The sequence below is a fragment of the Capra hircus genome, chromosome 24 (genome assembly GCF_001704415.2).
Source record: "Capra hircus breed San Clemente chromosome 24, ASM170441v1, whole genome shotgun sequence".
In the NCBI taxonomy this organism is placed as follows: domain Eukaryota; kingdom Metazoa; phylum Chordata; class Mammalia; order Artiodactyla; family Bovidae; genus Capra; species Capra hircus.
The window spans coordinates 43,480,286-43,502,905 of record NC_030831.1 but is presented as its reverse complement, the minus strand read 5'-3'; the positions used below and the strand labels follow the sequence as shown (position 1 = coordinate 43,502,905).

The window sequence follows — 22,620 nt, the reverse complement described above, 5'->3', positions numbered from 1 at the left end:
TATTAGGCACAAAACCCGGGGGCGGCCAGCGCAGGCATCAGTCCCGGTTTACATTATCCTAGAGAAGAAAGTGGGGCACATGCCGCTAAACTGACCTAGATGATGTTCAAAATAAAATTCAAACCCCAGGGCGCTCAACCTGCAACTCTGCCTGAAGCCCAGCCTCCCCGGCCTGCCCGCTCCGCCCCTGGGGCTGCCTGGCCCCGCCCCCTCCACCTGGGCACCGCCTGGACCACGCCTCCCGCGGCGCCCCGCCCCGCGCAGCGCAGACAGCGCGTTGACGTCACGCACCAGGTACTTTCCCCGCGGCCGCGGCGGCGTGGGGGCGGGGCGGGACAGGCGTGGAGCGCGCATGCGCGGCAGCGGCTGCGCGCTGCCCGGATCGTGCGGGGCCTGAGCCTCTCCGCCGGCGCAGGCTCCCTCGCGACAGCTCGCTCCCGCCGCCATGTCGGCTGCCATCGAACGGGAGTTTGAGGAGTTAGACGCTCAGAATCGCTGGCAGCAGCTGTACCTGGTGAGTGGTCGGCTCACAGAGCCGCCGCCGTCCCCCTCAGAGGACCGGGCTCGCGCCCGCAGGCGCCCGCCGCCTCCCCCGCCTCCCGTTGGGGCGGAAGTGGCGGCGCGCGTGCGCCGCCCAGGGCCTCTGCGCTTCGGCGCTCGGGGTGGGGTGGGGTGGGGGGGAGGCCGAATGCGCGCAGGCGCAGTGGGCGCCGAGGGGCGGTGCCGGTGGCTGGTGTGGGCGTGGCCGGGACAGGGCAGGGGGCGGCTGAGGGTCGGGGGTCCTGGGAGGGTCTCGGGACCGTGGCTGGGCGGCCGGCTCGCGGCTGCCTGAGCGCCTTCGGCGCGCGGTCGCCCCCTCAGAGCTTTCCGGAAGGAGCTCGGTGAATCAGAGAAGGCTCCGAGGGGCTGCCGCGACCCCGGGCTGGGCCCGGCGGGGTCGGGTCTCCTCCCGTCGTGAGGCGGCTATGCGGACGCGAGCGCCTAGCGTGACTTTCTCGTCTCCTAGGGTAGACGTGCCCTAGGACGGTCTCCCGACTCAACCACGGACCTTTTCTGTGCGAGTAGAACTTCATTTTATGTCTTAAAATGATCTAGTTGTCCGCTTCCTCCTGCTAATCATTGCATGTTATTCCCAGGATTACAGTGAGTGGTGTGAGGTAAATCCTGTTTTGGCTCCTCTGTACAGTCAGACGACAAAAAGGGCTTTCCTGTAAATCTAGTTGCTCCCGGGTTTTTTCCCCTTCCCGTTTAATTAGATGACAGTTCCTCTTGTCATTATGTTCGTAATGTAATGTTTTCTTCTTGAGCACGTTAGCAGGACGTGTAATAAATACCCTGATCCACGTGGGTCCGCGTGCGTTAGAATTGGGTACTCACTGCAAAGAAAACTGGTAAGGATTTTCCCAATAATAGGAAGTTTTAAATGCAGATTCTCGTAGGAAGCTTTATGTGAGAGGCTGCCAGCTGTGTCTTCTTTAGTTACATTTGTTTTAGAAGGGACGACTGTCCCCAGGTTGCAGGTAGTTTATCAGAACCCAGGTTTGAGAAGAGGTGGTGCTTGCTACAGCTTCATTCACCTGGACATTTTGATAAACCATTTTTGACTTTTTTTGTTTTCATTAGTAAATACCCTTGAATATACCATGAGAACTATAATTCATCTCATCAGAAAAATGCATTTATATCCACTAAAAATTGTATTCAATGACATGGAGTTCAGGAAACTCTTCATGGGCTTCTGCCTAGGAGTTCTTTAATGGGTTGGTCAGAGCTCTTCATTTTTATTTTTTTCCTAAGGGAAGGACAAGAGCTTTAGGTAGGTCAGTACAAATCATGCAGATGGTTTGGAAATGCTGACGGCCAAGGACAGAATCTTGACAGACAACAGTAAAGGACACAGGTAGAGAAAGGGAAGTTTGCAAAAAGAAAGGCTAGAGAGGAATAGCCTTAGGAGTTGGGGTAAATCGTTGGTGGGTGTGGAGGGAGCTGCTGGTCTGTAGGCATGTGCTGTAGGGGGCACAACAAGGTCACAATCCAAGAGGCCCATTGAGTTAATGTCTCAAAGATCAACAGGTTCCTTAAAGAGAGCAATTTGTGTGGAAAATAGAAGTCAGATGGAGGACAGAACTGGAATGGTGCCTTGAAACCCCTGCCACAGCTCCTGAGACCACAGGTCTTGCCTCCCCATGTGTCTTTCTTCCCACTTTTCCACTGGTTTCTTCTGCCCCTTGAAATGTGCTGTCTGACCTCTTAAGGCCTTCGTAGAGACAGTTCTCTTTGCCTGCGCACAGCTTTTCTTTCCCTGTTTCTTCCCACCTTTGCTTAACTACCTCCTCCTCATCCTTGGATTCTCACTTCCTCGAGGAGGGGGTGGATTCCCTGCCCTCCCTGGCAGGGTGGGATCCCCTGGATGTACCTGTGGCCTCCCCTTTCAAGGCTGGGCATTGGCTGTGATACAGAAGCACAGGACTTCAAGACAGCGGTTTCCATTAAGCAAACCACTGTTGTTTGAGTAGGAAAAAGTGTTTCAGTGGACTTTCTGCTTTGTAGATCACAGCAGTGGGTATGTTGATGATAACATTTGAGAAGAGTTGTGCTTTTTTTGGCAATACTAATTTGGTTAGGAAAAGAAAGGCTTTGCTCTTGAGCAAAAACAACAATAACAAAAAAACTGAATGAAACTATGAGCTAGACTTGCTTTTAGTGTGTGAGGACTTCTACTTTATACCTTATCAAAGTCCTGTAAGAAAGGGAATGTAGTATTTTTAGTCTGAAACTGTGGCCCCTTACTCCTTTTTTCCCCTCTCTGAACAGTTGCTTTTACAATGTAACTTGTGACATGGGAGGTTTCTGGGAGTGAATGACTGGATTGGCGCTCACTCTTAGTTGCTTGTGTTCACTGCCTCATCAGGCTTCCTGCAGGCCATGCATCTGTCTAGTGGGCACTTAATATGTGTTTGCTGAACACTGACTTCCTACCACAGAAGGGTGACTTGATGGTTTACATGATCCGGATGGAGTGGGGGAGGCTAAAGAGAGAGGTTGGAGATTGAAGAAAGAGAAGGGGTGCATATTGGAGACAGAAACCTCAGGAAGCAGGGGCTGATCGGACCAGGAGCACAGGGTGGAAAGCCTTGCTGTGAATGGGCGCGGCTGGCAGAAGTGAGATTGCTGAAAAGGTCTAATTTGGTCTGAGCGACAAGCTAGTAGCATTAATATAGTCTGAGGTTAATTCTGGCTTTTTGAGAAATGTTCACAATCCCTTTCTGCCTTTCCCTTGTTGCTGCTGATTGCCATGTGAATCAGCAGGGGCATTAGAAGGGCAGAGGAAAGGAATGGAAGTGTGTGAGCCTTTCGGGGAAGAGAGTAAAACTGTAGGGAAATGGCAAAAGCTAAGTTATGGAGTAATGTTTCTTGTAAGTGGTAGTTCAGGAAGAATTGGGGTAATTAATCAGAGTTTGTGGAACTGGTCATTTTTCTTCAATAGAAATTCATGGTTCAAATATTGTCAGAGTAAGAGCAGTTTCTATCATTTGTGAGTCAGCTGATTTTTAAAAGTAAAATATCAAATGAACTCTATTCTTCTAGTATTTACCTTGGCAGCCAGTGTGGAGGAAAAATCAAAGCTGTCTTGTTCTAAAACTGTTCCCTTGCAGTATCTGTTCCATGTTCTGCCAGCCTTAACGTAAGTACTCGGGGCTTGCTTCCATATTAAACTCCTTGATTTTCTTGAGAATCACTTGCATTTTCACACCTTGGAATCTTTTGTCTGGATATACTGGACAAGTTGGACATACTCTCTGTCTACCTTACTTGTCTGGAAAATGTCTTCAAGACTAAACATCATTCATTTTGTTGTTGTTTAGTTGCTCAGTCATGTCTGACTCTTGGTGATCCTGTGGACTGTAGCCCACCAGGCCTCTCTGTCCATGGGATTTTCTAAGCAGGAAAAGTTGGTTGCCATTTCCTTCTCCAGCGGATCGTCCATCCTAGGGATTGAACCCACATCTCTTGCATTGGCAGGCATATTCTTTACCACTTCGCCACTGTGGCAAAGCTATGTGTTCCTTCTTTGATTCTGAATGCTCTTTTATTAGCATAAGAATCCCATTGTTGTACAACTGTCTGCCAGTCCGTGTAGTTTCTTGGGAACTGCCTCATTTTCCTTTGTTTCCCCACCATCTGCCTGTAGCCTAAGGTGTGCCTGATGCTCAGGTAGCATTCACTAAACAAAAGTACTGCTGTGAGATGTCAGCACCTTTTTTTTTCCAGCCCCTCACTTGCCGCTGAGGTGACCCCGTCTAGCCACAACGAGGTTGTGACTGCTGTGGGGTTACCACATCCACTGGGAACTTACAGCCTGTGCTGTTGAGTCTCACTGCACTCTGCCCTGCTCTGCCAGCATGACAGCCTCTGTTGCTTCCTTTATGATCTGCTTGAGACAGTGGTGCTGAAAGAATCATGACATTTTCGATGGCAGGAGAGAGTGGGATGTGCTATAATAGGTTGGTCCTTGTGGAACTGGAGGCCTTGAAAACCATATCTGGGACCCATGGATCAGACTGGAAAGGGATTTCCAAGTGCCCTGAAACTGCAAACTTATTTGAATGCCCCCGGGGATGTGGTTTCTAGGGGATTCCAGGGCTTCGGTCAGATTCTTAAATGGAACTTTGTGATTCCTCAGTCAGTCAGAACCACCATTTTAAGGAAAAGCAACCCGGAGAATGATACCCTGGTAAAGGATATAGAACTGGAAACAGTACTGTTTCGCCTTTGACAGGATCTGTAGGTTGTGTTCATGGTGCTGAGTTGTGTCTGACTTTTTGACCGCATGGACTATAGTGCGCCAGGCTCCTCTGTCTGTGGTATTTCCCAGGCAAAAATACTTGAAGTGGGTTGCCATTTCCTCCTCCGGGGATCTTCCTAGCCCCAGGATCTAACCCACATCTTCTGGGTCTCCTCCATTGGCAGGTGGATTCTTTACACTGAGCCACTTGGGAAGAAGCCCAGTTCTCTAGGTTATGGATACCTAGAATCATGGAATTCCAGATGGCTGCATTGGCCCTGCCCTTACTAGCTTGCTTTTGTTCAGAGTATTGACTTTAAAACAGAATCTCCCGTAGCCCTTTTCAGTTTCTCCTAGATCAGTAGTATCCACAAGAATTTGCTATTCCCTGCTGGAAAACTGTCACAGTTCTTTTTTTTTTTTATATATATATATCTATTGATTTATTTGGCTGCACCGAGTTTTAGTTGTGGCATACAAACAGTTAGTTGCTGCCTGTGGGATCTAGTTCCCTGACCAGGGATCGAACCCAGGCCCCCTGCATTGGGAGCACAGAGCCTTAGCCACTAACACTAGGAAGTGGCTAGCCACTAAGGAGCACAGAGCCTTAGCCACCAAGGCTGAGGAAGTCCGTAGCTCAGCTCTTGGTGTCTCTTTCTGCAGTTCTGATCCCCTGCTTGATTGCTTTGTTTTCTTATTCTGTTCTCTCTCCAGAGAGTAAACCAGGGATAAAATCTAGGAAAGCAGAATTAAAATTTACATAAGTGCTAAATTAAGTTAAATGCGCTTTACTTTCTCAGCATTCCTATGATTTGTTTCCCCTGGAAATTCTTACCTAGATTCTCCACACACTGTTCCCTGTTGGTCGCGCCATTAAAATTTTTATTTCTTACCGGTAAACTGTTAGGGGCAGAGAATATTTAAACCTACTAGTTTATTAGAACCTTTGATAATACCATTCAGTTCAGTTCAGTTGCTCAGTTGTGTCCGACTCTGCAACCCCATGAATCGCAGCACGCCAGGCCTCCCTGTCCATCACCAACTCCCAGAGTTCACTCAAACTCATGTCCATCGAGTCGGTGATGCCATCCAGCCGTCTCATCCTCTGTCGTCCCCTTTTCCTCCTGCCCCAAATCCCTCCCAGCATCAGAGTCTTTTCCAGTGAGTCAACTCTTCGCATGAGGTGGCCGAAGTACTGGAGTTTCAGCTTTAGCATCATTCCTTCCAAAGAACACCCAGTTCAGTTCAGTTCAGTTCAGTCGCTCAGTCGTGTCCGACTCTTTGTGACCCCATGTATCGCAGCACGCCAGGCCTCCCTGTCCATCACCAACTCCCGGAGTTCACTCAAACTCATGTCCATGGAGTCAGTGATGCCATCCAGCCATTTCATCCTCTGTCGTCCCTTTCTCCTCCTGCCCCCAATCCCTTCCAGCATCAGAGTCTTTTCCAATGAGTCAACTCTTCGCATGAGGTGGCCAAAGTACTGGAGTTTCAACTTCAGCATCATTCCCTCCAAAGAAATCCCAGGGCTGATCTCCTTTAGAATGGACTGATTGGATCTCCATGCAGTCCAAGGGACTCACAAGAGTCTTCTCCAACACCACAGTTAAAAAACATCAATTCTTCAGTGCTCAGCTTTCTTCACAGTCCAACTCTCACATCCATACATGACCACTGGAAAAACCATAGCCTTGGCTAGACGGACCTTTGTTGGCAAAGTAATGTCTCTGCTTTTCAATATGCTATCTAGGTTGGTCATAACTTTGGATAATAGTGACTAACCATATACTAACTCAGTTTAGCATATAAATTTACAACATAGCAGCTGATAGCCAAGGAGCAGATAATGGTTCAGCCAGCTAGTGTTACAGCATGTGAGTTCTGACTCTGCTGTTCTGAGTGGAATAGTAAGCTTTTCTGTTATGTTCTTAGTTGGGATGATGTTCTGCCTTGCTGGGCTGTTGTCTGAAATGAGTACAGTGCTATTTTAAATGTATTGAGTATAGCGCTAATTTAATGTTCTACTTATGGTTTAGTAAACAGTGAAATTCTTGCTTTTAATGATCGTGGACACATTTAGACACCTTTAAGATAAAACCTGTGAACAAGAGACATGGCCACATACGTTCAGTTCCCCCAGATTTGGTGTATGATTTCAAGGGCATCACAGGCCCTGAGGACCATTGGGATTGCTGACTTCCAGGAAACTTGTGTCTGTGGATTTCTGGCATCTTTTCTGTTTGTTTGTTTTAATACGCTCCTACTCTTTCACACCCAGTACTCTAACTTAATAAGCTCATTGTTCTGTCACTTTGTTTGGCTCATGTCTCATCATTGATAACTTTGTGTCATACTGCCTGCATTCCTCTAAAGAAAGTCTCATGCTGAATTACTTTGTTTCTTCTTTCACTATATTCAAACAGTTTTGTATTTTGAAAGCTATCATTTCCTCTTGACAGTTTGCTTAGTTGTGCTTCCAGGAGTTCTTGAAGTGGGCTGGAGTAAGGTTCCTGGACGGTGGTCCGCTCCTCCTAGTTAAAGTTGGGACCTCAGACAGTCCAGGTTCTCCATGATAGCGGCAACTGTCTCAACCAATGAAATTACAAAACGCAGGTGATGTGATGTGAGGTTAGTTGCTCAGTCGTATCCGACTCTTTGTGACCCCATGGCGTTGCCATTTCCTTCTTCAGGGAATCTTCCCCACCCAGAGATCGAAATAGGATCTCCTGCATTGCATTCAAATCATAAGTTTTTATTTTTTGAAATCCCTATTACTGTAATATCAGGGTAAGAAAATTACACAATATTAAAAAATATGGCACTCCACTCCAGTACTCTTGCCTGGAAAATCCCATGGACAGAGGAGCCTGGTAGGCTGCAATCCATGGGGTCAGTAACAGTTGGGTATGACTGAGTGACTTCACTTTCCCTTTTCATTTTCATGCATTGGAGAAGGAAATGGCTACCCACTCCATCATTCTTGGCCAGGAGAATCCCAGGGATGGGGAGCCTGATGCGCTGCCGTCTATGGGGTCGCACAGTCGGACACGACTGAAGCGACTTAGCAGCAGCAGCAGCAAGCAATATTTTAGTACTTGGTATATAGCTTTTTTTACATAGTATATGGGAAATGTATCCTTGTACTGTAGAATGTTCTATCTTGAGCTCTTGTGATGGAACAGCAAGTAAGAATTTAGGAAATGGGAAAAGAGCTGTTAATTTTATAAGGAAAAAAAAAAAACAACCTTTGAGATAATCCCAAATTGGTTGTTTATAATTATGGGAGAAATACCAAAATTTCTTCTTTATATTTAAGATCCCTAAGGGAATCCTGAATTATATGTGGGCTCATTGTTCTCTTTATTAGTCAAATGTTTTTGCCTGTACTCTGTATGAAGGTCCTGTGGATGGACACAGTGAAGTGTGAAGCTAAGTATCTCACATCCTTCAAACCCCATTACTTAAGAGTGTTCAGGCTTGGTTATGGCTCTGAGAGTGCCCTTCACTGTCTGAGGAGATCAGATTCCTCATGGTGTATGTCCTGCTGTATATCATGCTTTCTGAGAGGCCTTCTTTGAGTAAAAGAGTTTAATAAGAATAAAATAGCTTATCTTTCCTGAACCTCCTCCTTTATATGAGACATGGTATGTAACTTCATGTGGATTATCTCACAGGTGGTCACACATGAGAAAAACTGAGATTCAGCTTCTCCAGATGTATGCTGCAGTTAACCAGCAGGTCCAGACAGGAATCCAGTACTGAATTCTAGAGCTCGTGTTTTAATACCTGAATAAGTAAATGGTTGGGGTTTCAGGAATATGACAAGAATGAGAAAAGTACAGAAGGGCAATGCAAGAGCAAGTCACTGCACCTACCATTCCTGGTTCCTTCCTGTGGGCCATCACTGTGCTTCTCCATTCACACCCATCTTTACCTGCCTGCCTGCCTGCCTCCCCTCTCCCTCCCTCTCTCTGTCCAGCCTCGTTAAAACAAATGTTAGCATACTGTTTTACACCTTGCTTTTTCTGTTACATATAGAAAATCCTTCCATATAGATCTCATGTGTTCATTTTAACGGTTGAACAGTGTTCATTATTTAAGCACTCATCTGTGCACATGTAGGTTATTTCCAGCCGTTAGCTGTTGGGAGCAGTGCTGCGAAGAGCGTGTATACACACGCCCATCAGTGGTGTAGGAAAGAGCCTAGTTTCCTACAGCTTTATATGCCTAGTGTTTAATCTTTGTTCATGAGGTGGAAAATGGTCTTACTGTTGTTGTATTTTGCAGTTCTTTTTTTATGAATGAAGTTTAACAGTGCTTACTTTTAAAAGTCACTTGTATTTCCTTTCCCTTTCTGGTATGTTAGAGCTCTTTACATATTAAGGAAGTTAAACCTTTGTCATATATTACAAATATTTTTTCAAATTTTATTCATAATTGTAATATTGTAATATTTTTCAAAATATCTTTTGTCCTCGTTTATGATAGTTTTTCATGTAGAAAATTTAAATATTAATGAAATGAGATTTATCAGCCTTTTCTAAGTTATTGTGCCATAGCTCAGAGAGGCTTTCTCTGTTCTCTGATTACAAAAAAACTTTCTCCAATGTTTTTCAACAATTTTATGGTTTTATTTCTTTTACATTTGAATCACTGCTCAACCAGGGCTTGATTTTGGTATGAGGAATGAGGTAGACACCCTATCAAATTGTTTCTGTGGTTAAATGTAAGTAACAATTTGCCATTTTCACCATTTTAGTGTATACAATTCAGTGTCATCTATTCCATTTACAGTGCTGTGCAGCCGTCACCCCCCCCCATTTACCAAACCCTTTCAGCACCTTGAGTAGAAACCTGGTTCCCAGTAAGCAGTAACTCCCTATTTCCTCCTCCCCCAGTCCCTGGTGATCTCTGCTTTACTTGAGCTCTATGAATCTGCTTCTCTACATCCCTCATACACATGGGCCCATGTAGTACTTTTCTCTTTGCATCTGAATTATTTCACTGAACGTGATGTTGTTAAGGTGGAACAATGTCATCTGTAGCAGCCTCATTCCTTTTTATGGCTGAATAATTTTTTTTGTATGGATATACCACATTTTGTTTCTCTGCTAATGGACGTTTGGATTGTTTCCATCTTTCGGCTCTTGTGAATAATGCTGCTGTGAATGTTGGTGTGCAAATATTCATTGGCATCCCTGTTTTGTTTTTTTATTTTTCACTGTTCTGGGTCTTTGTTGTGTGCACAGGCTTTCTCTAGTTGCATTAAGCAGGGACTACTCATTCATTGCAGTGGCCTCTCTCGTTGCGGCTCCTAAGCTCCAGAGCACAGGCTCAGTAGTATGGTGTACTTGGTGTGTGGGATCTTCCCAGATCAGCGATCAAACCTGAGTTGCTTGCATTGGCAGGCTGATTCTTATGCACTGAGCCACCAGAGAAGTCCTGGGGTTCGTTTTTAATTCTTTTGGTTTGGACCTAGAGGTAGAATTGCTGGATAATATGGTAGTTCTATGTTTAACATGGAGGAGCTGCTAAACTGTTTTCCACAGTGGCAGCAACATTTTACATTCTCACCAGCAATGTTTGAGGATTCTGCTTTCTTCACATCCTCACTAACATTTGTTATTTTCCGCTTTAAAAATTATGGTCCTGCCTAGTAGTTATGTCATTGAGGTTTAGATTTGCATTTCCCTCATGTCTAAGGATGAACATCTTTTTCATGTGCTTATTGATTGTTTTTGTATCTTTGGAGAAATGACTATTCAAGTCCTTTACCCTTTTTTGGTTTGCTTTTAATTAAGACTTTACTGGAGTTGTTTCAGGTTCACAGCAGAATTGAGAGGAAGACAGAGATTTCTTATATACCCCCTGGCCCCACACCATTATCAGCGTTCCCCACCAGAGTAGTACATTTGTTACAATCCATGAACCTACACTGACAATAATCATCCAGATCTATAGTTTAATATTTAGATTCACTCTTGGTGTTGTATATTCGGTGTGTTTGGACTAATGTATTATATGACCTCTGTCCATCACTGTGCCATCATACAGGGTATTTTCAGAAATCCTCTGTGCCCCACCTTGTCATCCCTCCAACCCTTGACAACCACTAATCTTTTACTGTCTCCATAGTTTTGCCTTTTCCAGAATGTTATATAGTTGGAATCATACAGTATGTAGCCTTTCAGGTAGGCTTCTTTCAATTAGAAATATGATTTAAAGTTTATCCATGTCTTTCATGGTTTGATAGCTCATTTCTTTTTCACACTGATTAATATTTTATCATCTGGGTATACCACAGTTTATTTATCCATTCAGCCTTTGAAGGACATACTGGTTGCTTCCAAGTTTTGGCAATTATGAATAAAACTGATATAAACATCCATGTGCAGGTTTTTATGTGGACATAAGTATTCAGCTCCTTTGGGTAAATACCGAGGAGCCTGCTTGCTAGATCATATGTTAAGAGTTTGTGTTTGTGTGGTTTTGTAAGAAAGCACCACACTTGTCTTTCAGAATGGCTGAACCATTTTGTATGCCCACCAGCAGTGAATGAGAGTTCCTGTTGCTCCACACTCTTGTTATCATTTGGTGGTGTTGGTATTTCAGATTTTGTCCATGTTAGTATTTGTCTTTGCCTATTTTTTAATTGTCATTTTGTTGAATTGTAGGAGTTCTTTACATATTCTGGTTATTAATATCTCATCATATATATTATATATAAATATTTTTCCCAATCTGTGGGTTTTTACTCTTTAGATAGTGTCATTTTATGCAAGTAAGTCTTCAGTTTTGATGACATCCAGTTCACCTATTTTTGCTTTGTTGCCTGTGCTTTTGGTGTCATAATTTAGGATACCATTGCCAAATTCAAGATCATGAAGGTTTTCAAACCTTATATTTTCTCCTAAGATTTTCTTATGTTTGGCTCTTATAAATAGGTCTTTGATCCATTTTTAGTTAATTTTTCTGTGAGGTATATTGTAAAAGTCCAACTTCATTCTTTTGCATGTGGTTGTCCAGTTTTCCCAACACTGTTTTTTGAAAAGACTGTCCCTTCTGTGTTGGATGATCGTAGCCCATTTGTTGAAAATCAGTTGACCACAGATCTGAGGGTTATTTCTGAACTCTCTTCTATTCCACTCATCTGTGTTTGTCTTTTTGGCATACCACATGGGGTTGATGACTATGGCTCTATAAATATTGTAATCAGGCAAGTGTGATTGCTTCAGCTTTATTGTGCTTTTTCAGTATTGTATGGCTTTTCTGCATCCCTTGACTTTTCATATAAATTTTGGGATGAGTTTTTCTATTTCTATAAAATTGTCATTGGAATTTTGATCAGGATTACATTGAACAAATAGGGATCTTGATAGGGATTACATTTAAAAATGACTTCTTATAGTTTTATCATCTTAATATTGTCTTCCAGTTGATGAGCATGAGGTAGCTTTCTATTTTGTTTAGGTTGTATTTATTTCAGCCATCTTTTATAGTTTTTAGAGTACAGATCTTTCGCCATTTTGGTTAAGTTTATTCTAAAGTGTTTTATTCCTTTTGATTCTATTATAAATGGGCATGTTTTCTTAATTTCATTTTTTTGGATTGTTCATTGCTAGTATGTAGAAACAGCTGATTTTTGTATGTTGATTTTGTGTTTTGCAATTTTTCTGAATGTGTATTAGCTCTAACAGTTGTTTTGTGGATTCTTTAGGTTTTTCTACATACAAGATCACATGTTTTGTGAGTAGAGATAATTCAACAACTTTCCTTCCAACTTGGATTGCTTAATACTTTTTTGCCTAGTTCTCAGGTTGAACATCCAGTGCTGTGTTGAATAGAAGTGATGAAGGTGGAAATCTTTGTCTTGTTCCTGATCAATTAATTTTTTTCTGAATAACTGCTTTTATTATACTATGTGTAGAGTAATCCATCTTTCCTTGTCCCCGCCCCTCCACTTGCAACACCATTTGCATAATTTGTAGGGTCCCTGTGTGTGTGTTGGGTGAGTGAAGCATGAACAAAGGCCTGCATGATCTGATCTCTTGCCACTTGCTCATCCTTAAGTCTTGCATTTCCCTCTCTCGTGCACCACAAGTATTGTGTTGCTTATGCTTCGTGCAGGACACCAATCAGTCATTCTTCATTCATTTCTTATGTATATTCACATGTCTGTGACTTTGCATGGCTGTTTTGTCTACTTGGACCCATCTTCCCCTGCTTGTTGACTTGGCTTCAGCCTGCTCATTTTTAGGCCCGTATATGCACTGTTTTGCCTTCAGGCAAATGTAAATCCTCTTTCTGTGTTTACTTTAAATGTGAACATGCTTTTCTTATGCTTAATAGACTTGCTCCTTGGTAATTTCAAGTCTGAGGTCTGATTTTAAAGAGAAAGTTGTCAGACGCAGTTGTGCAAATAGCAGTAAAAATTGACAGCAAGAAAAAAAAATGACAGCAAGAAAGTCAGAAAATGAGAAACGAATATGATTTTCTAGGTCTTTAATCCCATGCAGTAGAAGCTTTTTTTGTTGTTCTTTCTTATTGAAATGACCAAAACAGTGATAAGGGAAAAAAAAGATTATTATTTGACACTAGAGAAGGGTCCCACCCACATATTTGAGACTTAGGGGATTTTGATAGTAAACTGTGAGCATCCACAAAAGTTTGGGTAAGGGCACCTTCCTGTAGAGATGAACAAACACAATGCCAGAGATACGAAAAACTCAGCACTTAAAGAAAATGAAACTGTGTCCTTTAGGGCATGTGAAATAGTATGAAAAAGAGAGAAAAGTGGAATTCAGATCCCCAATATGACAAGAGAAGATTGCAAAAATAAAATAAGCTGAGAACAGGAACAAGTTCTTGAAGTTATAAAATGTGACTGTAAAAAAAATTTAGGACTCCCTAGCAGAATAGATTGTGCAGAATGCCAAGTTAACTTGAAAAACAAAAACCTCACATTTAGGAATTTAGGAAAAAGATTAATTGTAAGAGAGCATTTAAAGCACAGGAATTTCTCAAATGTCTGGTTAAAGTTCTGAAAGAGAGAACAGAGGAGACAGATGAAGCAGAAACTGAGGAGATAGTGAAGAACATCTCTGAGCCAAAGAAAGCCTTGAAACTCAAGGTCAAAGTTTTTACCAGGAATACATTTAAAAAGCATAAAAACTTGGCTCCATCCTGCTGACTTTTCTAAGTATTCAGGGTAAAGAAAAAGCAGGACAAGTTATCTTTAGGGAAGAACAGGTCAGATTTGCATCAGATCCCTGGGAAAAGGAGATGTTGGTCAATCTTAACATAGTCAACTCACACGTGCAAGTAACTTTGAAATACAGCTGAGGAGCTAAATAAAAGGTTCTCCCAAGTAGCCCAGTTCCATTTATTGATTTGTTAATGCCTTTGTTTATGTTGTGTATTACCATTCCAAGAGAGTATGAGTTTATGTGACTGCTGGCAGGAATGCCTGCGTGGGATGTGCCATGATTTGTTCATGGTTCATATTGTTTCCCTAAGTGGACATTCAGGTTATCTCTAGCCTTTCAACATCATAAATAACTCCATGAAAGACATTTTGTGCATGAGTTAGATATGTTTTGGATCATTGCCATTGAGAAATAATGAGTGAGTCAATTATTCCTATCTTTTTTGAGCAAAAATCATAAGGAATCAATAGAATATAAATTTTGGGGGGTTAAATGCTTTAAAACAAAGATCTTCCCCACTTAAATTTACCTCTGATTAAAGGTGGCCTTGGAAGTTAGATGAGCTCAGTGGTTCTCAGCTGGGTATTTTGGTGGGTGTGTTGGTGGTCATAGATGGAGGAGGGTCTGCTGCTGCTAGATGGCCTGCTGGGCACAGGGGACCCTGCAGCAGAGCCAGCCAGCCCGCTGTCAGCACCCTGAGGTCGGGAGACCTCAGGTTAACAGGTTTACCACTGACAGAAGTATCCTTGGTTGGTACTTAGGGCCACAGTTCATGGTTCTCTCTGTGGTGGGAGGAGGATGTTTCAGCAGGAGGACATCAGTGGATACTGTGCTGAATATAGCAGACCTGGGGGTGGTTTAGCGCTTCCCCTCCCCTCCCCATTTTGAGAAACACCCAAGTATTTTATTGTATACACAAAGTACTTAAAAATTATTTTTATGTCTTAAGTCATTCAGTCAGTTCAGTCGCTCAGCCATGTCTAACTCTGCGACCCCATGAACCATAGCACGCCAGGCCTCCCTGTCCATCACCAACTCCTGGAGTTTACCCAAACTCATGTCCATTGAGTCGGTGATGCCGTCTAACCATCTCATCCTCTGTGATCCCCTTCTCCTCCTGCCTTCAATCTCTCCCAACATCAGAGTCTTTTCAAATGAGTCAGCTCTTCGCATCAGGTGGCCAAAATATTGGAGTTTCAGCTTCAACATCAGTCCTTCCAATGAACACCCAGGACTGATTTCCTTTAGGATGGACTGGTTGGATCTCCTTACAGTCCAGAGGCCCTCAAGAGTCTTCTCCAACACCACAGTTCAAAAGTATCAATTCTTCGGTGCTCAGCTTTCTTTATAGTCCAACTCTCACATCCATACATGACCACTGGAAAAACCATAGCCTTGACTAGACGGACCTTTGTTGACAAAGTAATGTCTCTGCTTTTTAATATGCTGTCTAGGTTGGTCATAACTTTCCTTCCAATTAAGGAAGGAAACTTAAGAAAAAGTTCCTTTTCCAACTTTCCTTTCTTTTAATTTCAAAGCTGCAATCACCATCTGCAGTGATTTTGGAGCCCCCCAAAATAAAGTCAGCCACTGTTTCCCCATCTATTTGCCATGAAGTGATGGGACTGGATGCCATGGTCTTAGTTTTCTGAATGTTGACCTTTAAGCCAACTTTTTCACTCTCACTTTCATCAAGAGGCTCTTTAGTTCTTCACTTTCTCCCATAAGGGTGGTGTCATCTGCATATCTGAGGTTATTGATGTTTCTCCCTGATATCTGAGGATATTGATATTTATGTCTTAGGTGGTCCTCAAAATCTCTTCTTAGTGTCAGATCTGATTACTGTTGAGATTTGGCACTGTTGTCTGTATTAGTTACAAGACCTGTTCTTTAGCTGCTGGGAAAGAAAAGAAAATCAGGCCACAGCTGACTTAACAAATAGGGACTTCCTTTTGGGATAGGAGTCCAGGCCTGTTCCTATGGCTCCGTCATGCCATCCATGACCCTCTCCTCGTTCTGCCTAGCCTTCCTCAGAATGTGCTGTTACCATAGGGCCACAGGACAGCTCCCGCCGTTTGCCACCCCCACGTCAGAGCCTGTGCTCAAATGAGCCAGCCCTCTTGCTCACAACTCTCCTGCAAGCCTACCAAGTGATTTCTGCTTATTCCCACTGATTGGCCAGAGCACTGCCCCATGACTGTTCTTAGCTGTACTGGAGTTCGGGAGATATAAGCTTTTAATTGGGCCTGTTGTAAGTCAAAAACTACATTCAGAAACCTTTAGTAAGAAACAGTCTATTGGAGCAAGCAGCTAGTATATACCTCTACAGCTGTTTTCTAAAGTGCTGGAAACTGAAAGTGAAAGTTGCTCAGTCATGTCCAACTCTTTGCGACTCCTTAGACTGTATAGTCCATGGAATTCTCCAGACCAGAATACTGGAGTGGGTAGCCTTTCCCTTCTCCAGGGGATCTTCCCAAACCAGGGATCGAACCCAGGTCTCCCGCATTCCAGGTGGATTTTTTACCAGCTGAGCCACAAGGGGGAAGGGATTCTTCCTAAATGCGCTGAAATTAAAGGTAAAGGAGAACAAATAATAATGATAGCTTTGGAAGTTTGAGAGATTGGACTCTGTAGAATTCTTTTTTAAAAAATTAATTGAGAAAATAAAATGTGTTTGTTACGAATGTATTTCTTAACCCCAAGCATTTGACTGTTCTATGGTGTTTTGTACATTATGGTGATCTGTACATGTACATTTGCAGTCCATGGGGTTGCAAAGAGTCGGACATGACTGAGTGACTGAATTGGTGTTTTGTACATTAAGATCACTTCCGTACCCCAGTACTTGGGACCTCACCTTTTTCTTCTTTTGTCATATCAGCAGTTTCATTACAGTATACACAAAAAAAGTTTTTGCAAGAAAAAAACTGGAAACAGCAACGAACAGATGGACTTAACTATGAAAAATAGTTGTATAAGCATAACAAAAGTATTGAAGAAGGGCTTGTAGAATGCCCTTTTTAAAATTTGTTGTAGTTTTTAGTTGTATGAGGTGTTTTTTTTAAAACATATGCTGAATTTTAATCTCATATCAGATGTATGATTTGCAGCTATTTTCTCCCAGTCTGTTGGTTGCAACAACTTTTGATGTGATTTTAAAACTATACATTAGCATTAAGACTGATATTATACTAGTATTTATTAGTATTTTAGCTAGTTTATTTTAAAGTATCAGTAATATATAAACTGAAGAATATGTGAACATACGGTTAAAAATTTAAATGGCTCAAAAGGTCTCCAGTAAAAAAACAGTTAAAAGGGTGGAGGGTTACCATAGAAGAGAGAGAAGCAGGATAGAGAAAAGCTGTATTTGATGAGCTTTATTCCTTTCCTAAAAAAGACTAGAAACAAATTTGGCAAAAAGTGGTAACAAATGTTTAATCTCACTGGTGGGAACATGGAGTGTCCTGTTACCTATATTTTTCTGAAGGTGACTTAGATGATAAAGAATCTGCCTGCAAGGCAGGAGATCTGGGTTTGATCCCTGGGCTGGGAAGATCCTCTGGAGAAGGGAACGGCTACCCACGCCAGTATTCTTGCCTGGAGAATGCCACGGACAGAGGTGCTTGGAGGGCTACAGTCCATGGGGTTGCAAAGAGTCAGACACGACTGAGCGACTAAGCACAGCACAACACAGCGATATAAATCTTCACCCTCCTCTTCCTCCTCACAAGCTACTCATGCTTTTACTCCTTCCAGAAGTGTGCCTTGTGTTCTCAGGCAAGTTGTGTCTGTGTGGATGGAGGTGGGAGCTACTGGACATCTGTGTCCCTGAGACCATCCCACGCACATGTTTTAGCGCTTGTGTCCCTTGCCTGGTTCCCACCTGTCCCCCTTCCTCCCTTCACCTCCGTGTCACTCCTCATGGGCCCTGAGGCTGCTGCCGATGTTCCACTGTTAATGACAGTGAACATCCTGTTACACTGGTGTGTGACTGTGATATAAATTTCTGGAGGTAAAGGTGATGGGTCAAGTTTATAACCATATCAGATTGTTCTCACAGAAACATTACAATAGTTTACACCCCTGCAGCAGCATGTCTGAGCACCTCTTCACTCTCCTTACCTGCCTGTTGTTAGAATTTCATATTTTTGTCAACTGTTTCTCTGCGTTTGATGCAGAAGAGCTCTCAACAGAAACACGTGTGTTTTGGTATTGTTTTAATGTTTTTCTTTTATATCAGTTACTAACTTGGAATATAAATTTACTTGTACTCTGTAGTGTTTCAACTCTTCATATAGTGTTTGAAATTATACAAATATAAGCCTAGACCTGAATATGTTAGCTTTACATATAAAACTTATTATATGACATTTTAAAACTTTTAAATTGGTGGAAATGAAGCTTTTTTCTCTTTTCACTCAGTCACAGGAATTTGTTATAATATGCTTTCATGGAAAACTGTTTGAAAGGTAATAGTCTGTATGGGACTGGTAGAGCTTTGATACTAAAACTGAAAAAATTGTATGGGACAAGAAAATTAGAGGTCAGTTCAACTTAAATATGTATATGCATATATCTTAAAGTAATGGTGGTATGACCAGACAGTAGAATACCATTCTGCAGTAGAAAGAAATGAGCTATGAAGCCATGAAAAGACATGGAGAAACCTTAAATGCATGTCCATGCATATCTAAATGAAAATCTATTATTGTAAGTCAGCACGTTACCGGATTAAAGGAGAAAACTTATGATTATCTCCATAAATGCAGGGAAAACATTGAGTAAAATTCAGCACCCAATCATGATGAAAGAAGCATTCAGTAAACTAGAGACTGAGGGGAACCTTCTTAACCTGAAAAAGGATATTGACCAGAAACCTAAACGTGGTTAAACCTTAGAAGTAGTTCTTCCAAAATCAGGGAAAAAAATAATTTCTATTTGACATTGAATAGAAGGTTCTAGCCAATGCAATTAGATGAGAAGAACATGGAAGCAACCTAGATGTCCATCAACAGATGAATGGATAAAGAAGTTGTGGTACATATATATACACAATGGAATATTTAGTTGGGTTCAGTCGCTCAGCCGTGTCCGACTCTTTGCGACCCCATGAATCACAGCACTCCAGGCCTCCCTGTCCATCACCAACTCCCGGAGTTCACTCAAACTCACGTCCATTGAGTTGGTGATGCCATCCAGCCATCTCATCCTCTGTCGTCCCCTTCTCCTCCTGCCCCCAATCCCTCCCAGCATTAGAGACTTTTCCAGTGAGTCAACTCTTCGCATGAGGTGGCCAAAGTGCTGGAGTTTCAGCTTTAGCATCATTCCTTCCAAAGGGCACCCAGGGCTGATCTCCTTTAGAATGGACTGGTGGGATCTCCTTGCAGTCCAAGGGACTCTCAAGAGTAATATTCTCAATGGAATATTACTCAGCCATAAAAAGGAACACATTTGGGTCAGTTCTAATGAGGTGGATGAACCTAGAACCTATTATGAAGGTTAGTGAAGTTAGTCAGAAAGAGAAAGATAAATATTGAATTCTAGTGCGTATTTACAGAATCTAGAAAAATGGTACTGAAGAATTTATTTTCAGGGCAGCAGTGGAGAAACAGACATAGAGAATAGTCTTATGGACATGGGGAGAGGGGAGGAGAGGGTGAAATGTATGGAAAAAGTAACTTGGAAACTTATATTACCATATGTAAAATAGATAGCCAAGGAGGCATTTGCTGTATGGCTCAGGAAACTCAAACAGGGGCTCTGTATCAACCTAGAGGGCTGGGGTGGGGAGGGAGATGGGAGTATCAACCTAGAGGGGTGGGGTGGGGAGGGAGATGGGAGGGAGGTTCAAAAGAGAGGAGATATATCTATACCATGGCTGATTCATGTTGACGTTTGACAGAAAACAACAAAATTCTGTAAAGCAATTATCCTTCAATTAAAAAAAATTTTTTTAAAGGAAACGAGGTATGAATTAGAAATGTGAAGTGTTAAGGAGGAGATAGAGTTATTACTGTTTCCTGGTATTGAGAAATTCAGAACCAGATTCCAAGTGTTAGAAAACTCAGCAAGGTTCCTGGGTGTGAGAGTAGCGTTACAAAGTCAGTGGCAATGATGTAGTGGTGTGTTTCTGTTTCTGTGTGTGTGGCAGGTTGCATTTTCCAAAGGGCTGCACCAGCATATGATGCACCCCCTTTCCTGTTACACAAAGAGGCTGTGATTCCTTTCACTGAGATTGGTCTCTGTTCCCAATTCTTGTTGGAACGCCCAGTGGGTAAAAAGATGAGCTAGAAAGTTACTTGTCCTGGGGCTATTGGGTGGGGGCAGGCAGGCATGGGAAAATCTTGAATTTATTTATGCTTAATTTACAAAAACTGCTTAGTGCCTAATTTTTAAAATACTGTTTCTCCACACGTGGTAATGTGAGCAAAAGCCCAGATTATTCTTTGCTGTTAATGTATACTCCTTTTCTGGAAGGGGATATGCTTCTGTTTTTACCTGACTTCTTAGGGTAAAGTTCCACATGGGGAAAAAAAAGCTGGTCATGCGACCCTGTATGCAAGACAGGAAAAAAGACACAGATGTGTATAACGGACTTTTGGACTCAGAGGGAGAGGGAGAGGGTGGGATGATTTGGGAGAATGGGAATTCTAACATGTATACTGTCATGTAAGAATTGAATCGCCAGTCCATGTCTGACGTAGGGTGCAGCATGCTTGGGGCTGGTGCATGGGGATGACCCAGAGAGATGTTGTGGGGAGGGAGGTGGGAGGGGGGTTCATGTTTGGGAACGCATGTAAGAATTAAAGATTTTAAAATTTTAAAAATAAAAAAAAATTTAAAAATTAAAAAAAAAAAAAAAAAAAAAGCTGGTCATGATGGACACGCCACGTAGCTGAGTGCCTCGTGCAGGCATCCTGGCACGGAATCTTCCGTTGTGGAACGCCGAGAACCAAAAGGGTCTTGAAATGAGCATTTGTGGCTCTAAAATAAGATTTGAGAATAGTTCTGGAGCTCAAAATAAAGTAACAGTTATATGGCTTGAAGATAACAAAACAGATTACAATTTTAAGAGCAACACTCTGGAGTATAGGCAGATATTATTTGGAGAGTTTAGTTTGGAATTGGAGTGTGGTGTGGTGACCTGAGATTCCGCCTTTGCAGTGTAGTTACCTGAACTGTTTAATGTGCCTGTGGGTGTGAGCACAGCAGAGCAGTGCAGCGCACACGTGTGAGAACGGAGCCTTCTGCTTGAAGGGCTGTGTCCAGCCCTGGGGTCCCAGGCTGTCAGCTCTGTAGACCTGGTAGATCATTCAGCCCCTAGCCTATTACCCCCAAACACACAGTGGGGGAGACAGTATTTCCATTGGTGTGGTGAGACTTGAAGGAGGTGCTGGGCAGGTCTAAGTGCTCAGTGAAAGTTATTTTATACAGTTTGGGAAACTATGTTTTGCTATATAAAGTTTAAGAGAAATGTTAAAATATATTTTTGTTATTTTAAGGAAATTCGCAGTGAGTCCCATGACTATCCTCATAGAGTGGCCAAGTTCCCTGAAAACAGAAATCGAAACAGATACAGAGATGTGAGCCCATGTAAGTACTCATGGGGGATGGCGTGTGTGTGTATATGTGTATGTATGTTTGTGTGTGTGCTGGTTTGTTGTAGGACACAGGACATGGCAGAAAACGTTGAGGTCAGGGTTGATGAGCATGGTGGGGTTTTTTTTTGTATCGACATATATACGTGCACTTTAAAGGAAACTTTTGAGGTATAAAATTGTGGAAGGAGGGGAAATTGCCTGTAATTGCCTCCTCCTTCAACACAGCCACCGTATTTGCTACCAACCTTTTTTCTTCCACTTGATTTTTATTTTTTCAGAATAATCAAAATATATGTATGTGTACTCAGCTATATCTATATACTTCTCATATATTCTATAGCTTTTATAAGTATTACTTTAAATATTTATTCGTATTGCTTGCTTTTTCTCCCTAAAATGAAAAAGTAGTATGCATACTATAGAAAAGTTTTAAAACATAAAAATATGTAAAGGAAAAACTCTTATGACTTAAAAACAAAAACTTTAGGGTTTATATTCTTTTGATATTTGTCTGTGTAAATGTGTGTCCTTTTAAATTCAGTTGGATCCTGCAGGTACAGATCAAGCTCTCCTCCTGCGAGGCCACATGCTCTGGTGGTTTCCTGTCCAGAGCATGATCTGTCAGTGGTTGGATTTCGATTCCGCTGTGCTCATGCGGGTACACACATACATGGTTTTGTGAACAGTTGTAATATCAGGGCTCTAAAAATGTGTTCAGGTGATTTTATTTTTGTCCTGGTTGAGGCCTCCTTCACATACTGCCTGAGGCTGCTTCACTGCCCACAGGACTCCCCGAGTTTGGTTTCAGTGGGAGAGCGTGGGCAGCGTCCTCCGAGCCGCCTGGGTGCTGGGTATGTCTGTGCCTAGGGCCTTCTCCCGGCCTCCCTGTCTGCCGTCACAGCACCACTCTTCCTCCCATCTTCAGCCTCTTTCTAAGAACTCTCTTCCTTTATTATTCACGTGTGCTCCAGTGTCTTCTGACGTCATCCCCCATATCCATTGCAGCTGTGACTTTGTCACCTAC

The 22,620-nt window shown here is 42.6% G+C and overlaps 1 protein-coding gene across 5 annotated transcripts in view; it reads left to right on the top strand.

Moving 5' to 3' along the window:
- The window catches only part of PTPN2 (protein tyrosine phosphatase, non-receptor type 2), a 65,957-nt gene continuing 43,600 nt past the window's right edge, over positions 264-22,620 (top strand). For 4 of the 5 annotated variants that reach the window (XR_001917173.1, XR_001917174.1, XM_018039610.1 and 1 more), the window contains exons 1-2: positions 269-514; positions 21,498-21,588. Coding sequence is in view for 3 of the 5 variants with exons in the window: in XM_018039610.1 (XP_017895099.1) it covers positions 446-514; positions 21,498-21,588 (160 nt within the window). In the remaining 2 variants the exon portion in view is untranslated. Of the gene's footprint in view, positions 515-21,497; positions 21,589-22,620 lie in introns of all 5 variants that reach the window. The other variant, XM_018039611.1, reaches the window with a different exon arrangement.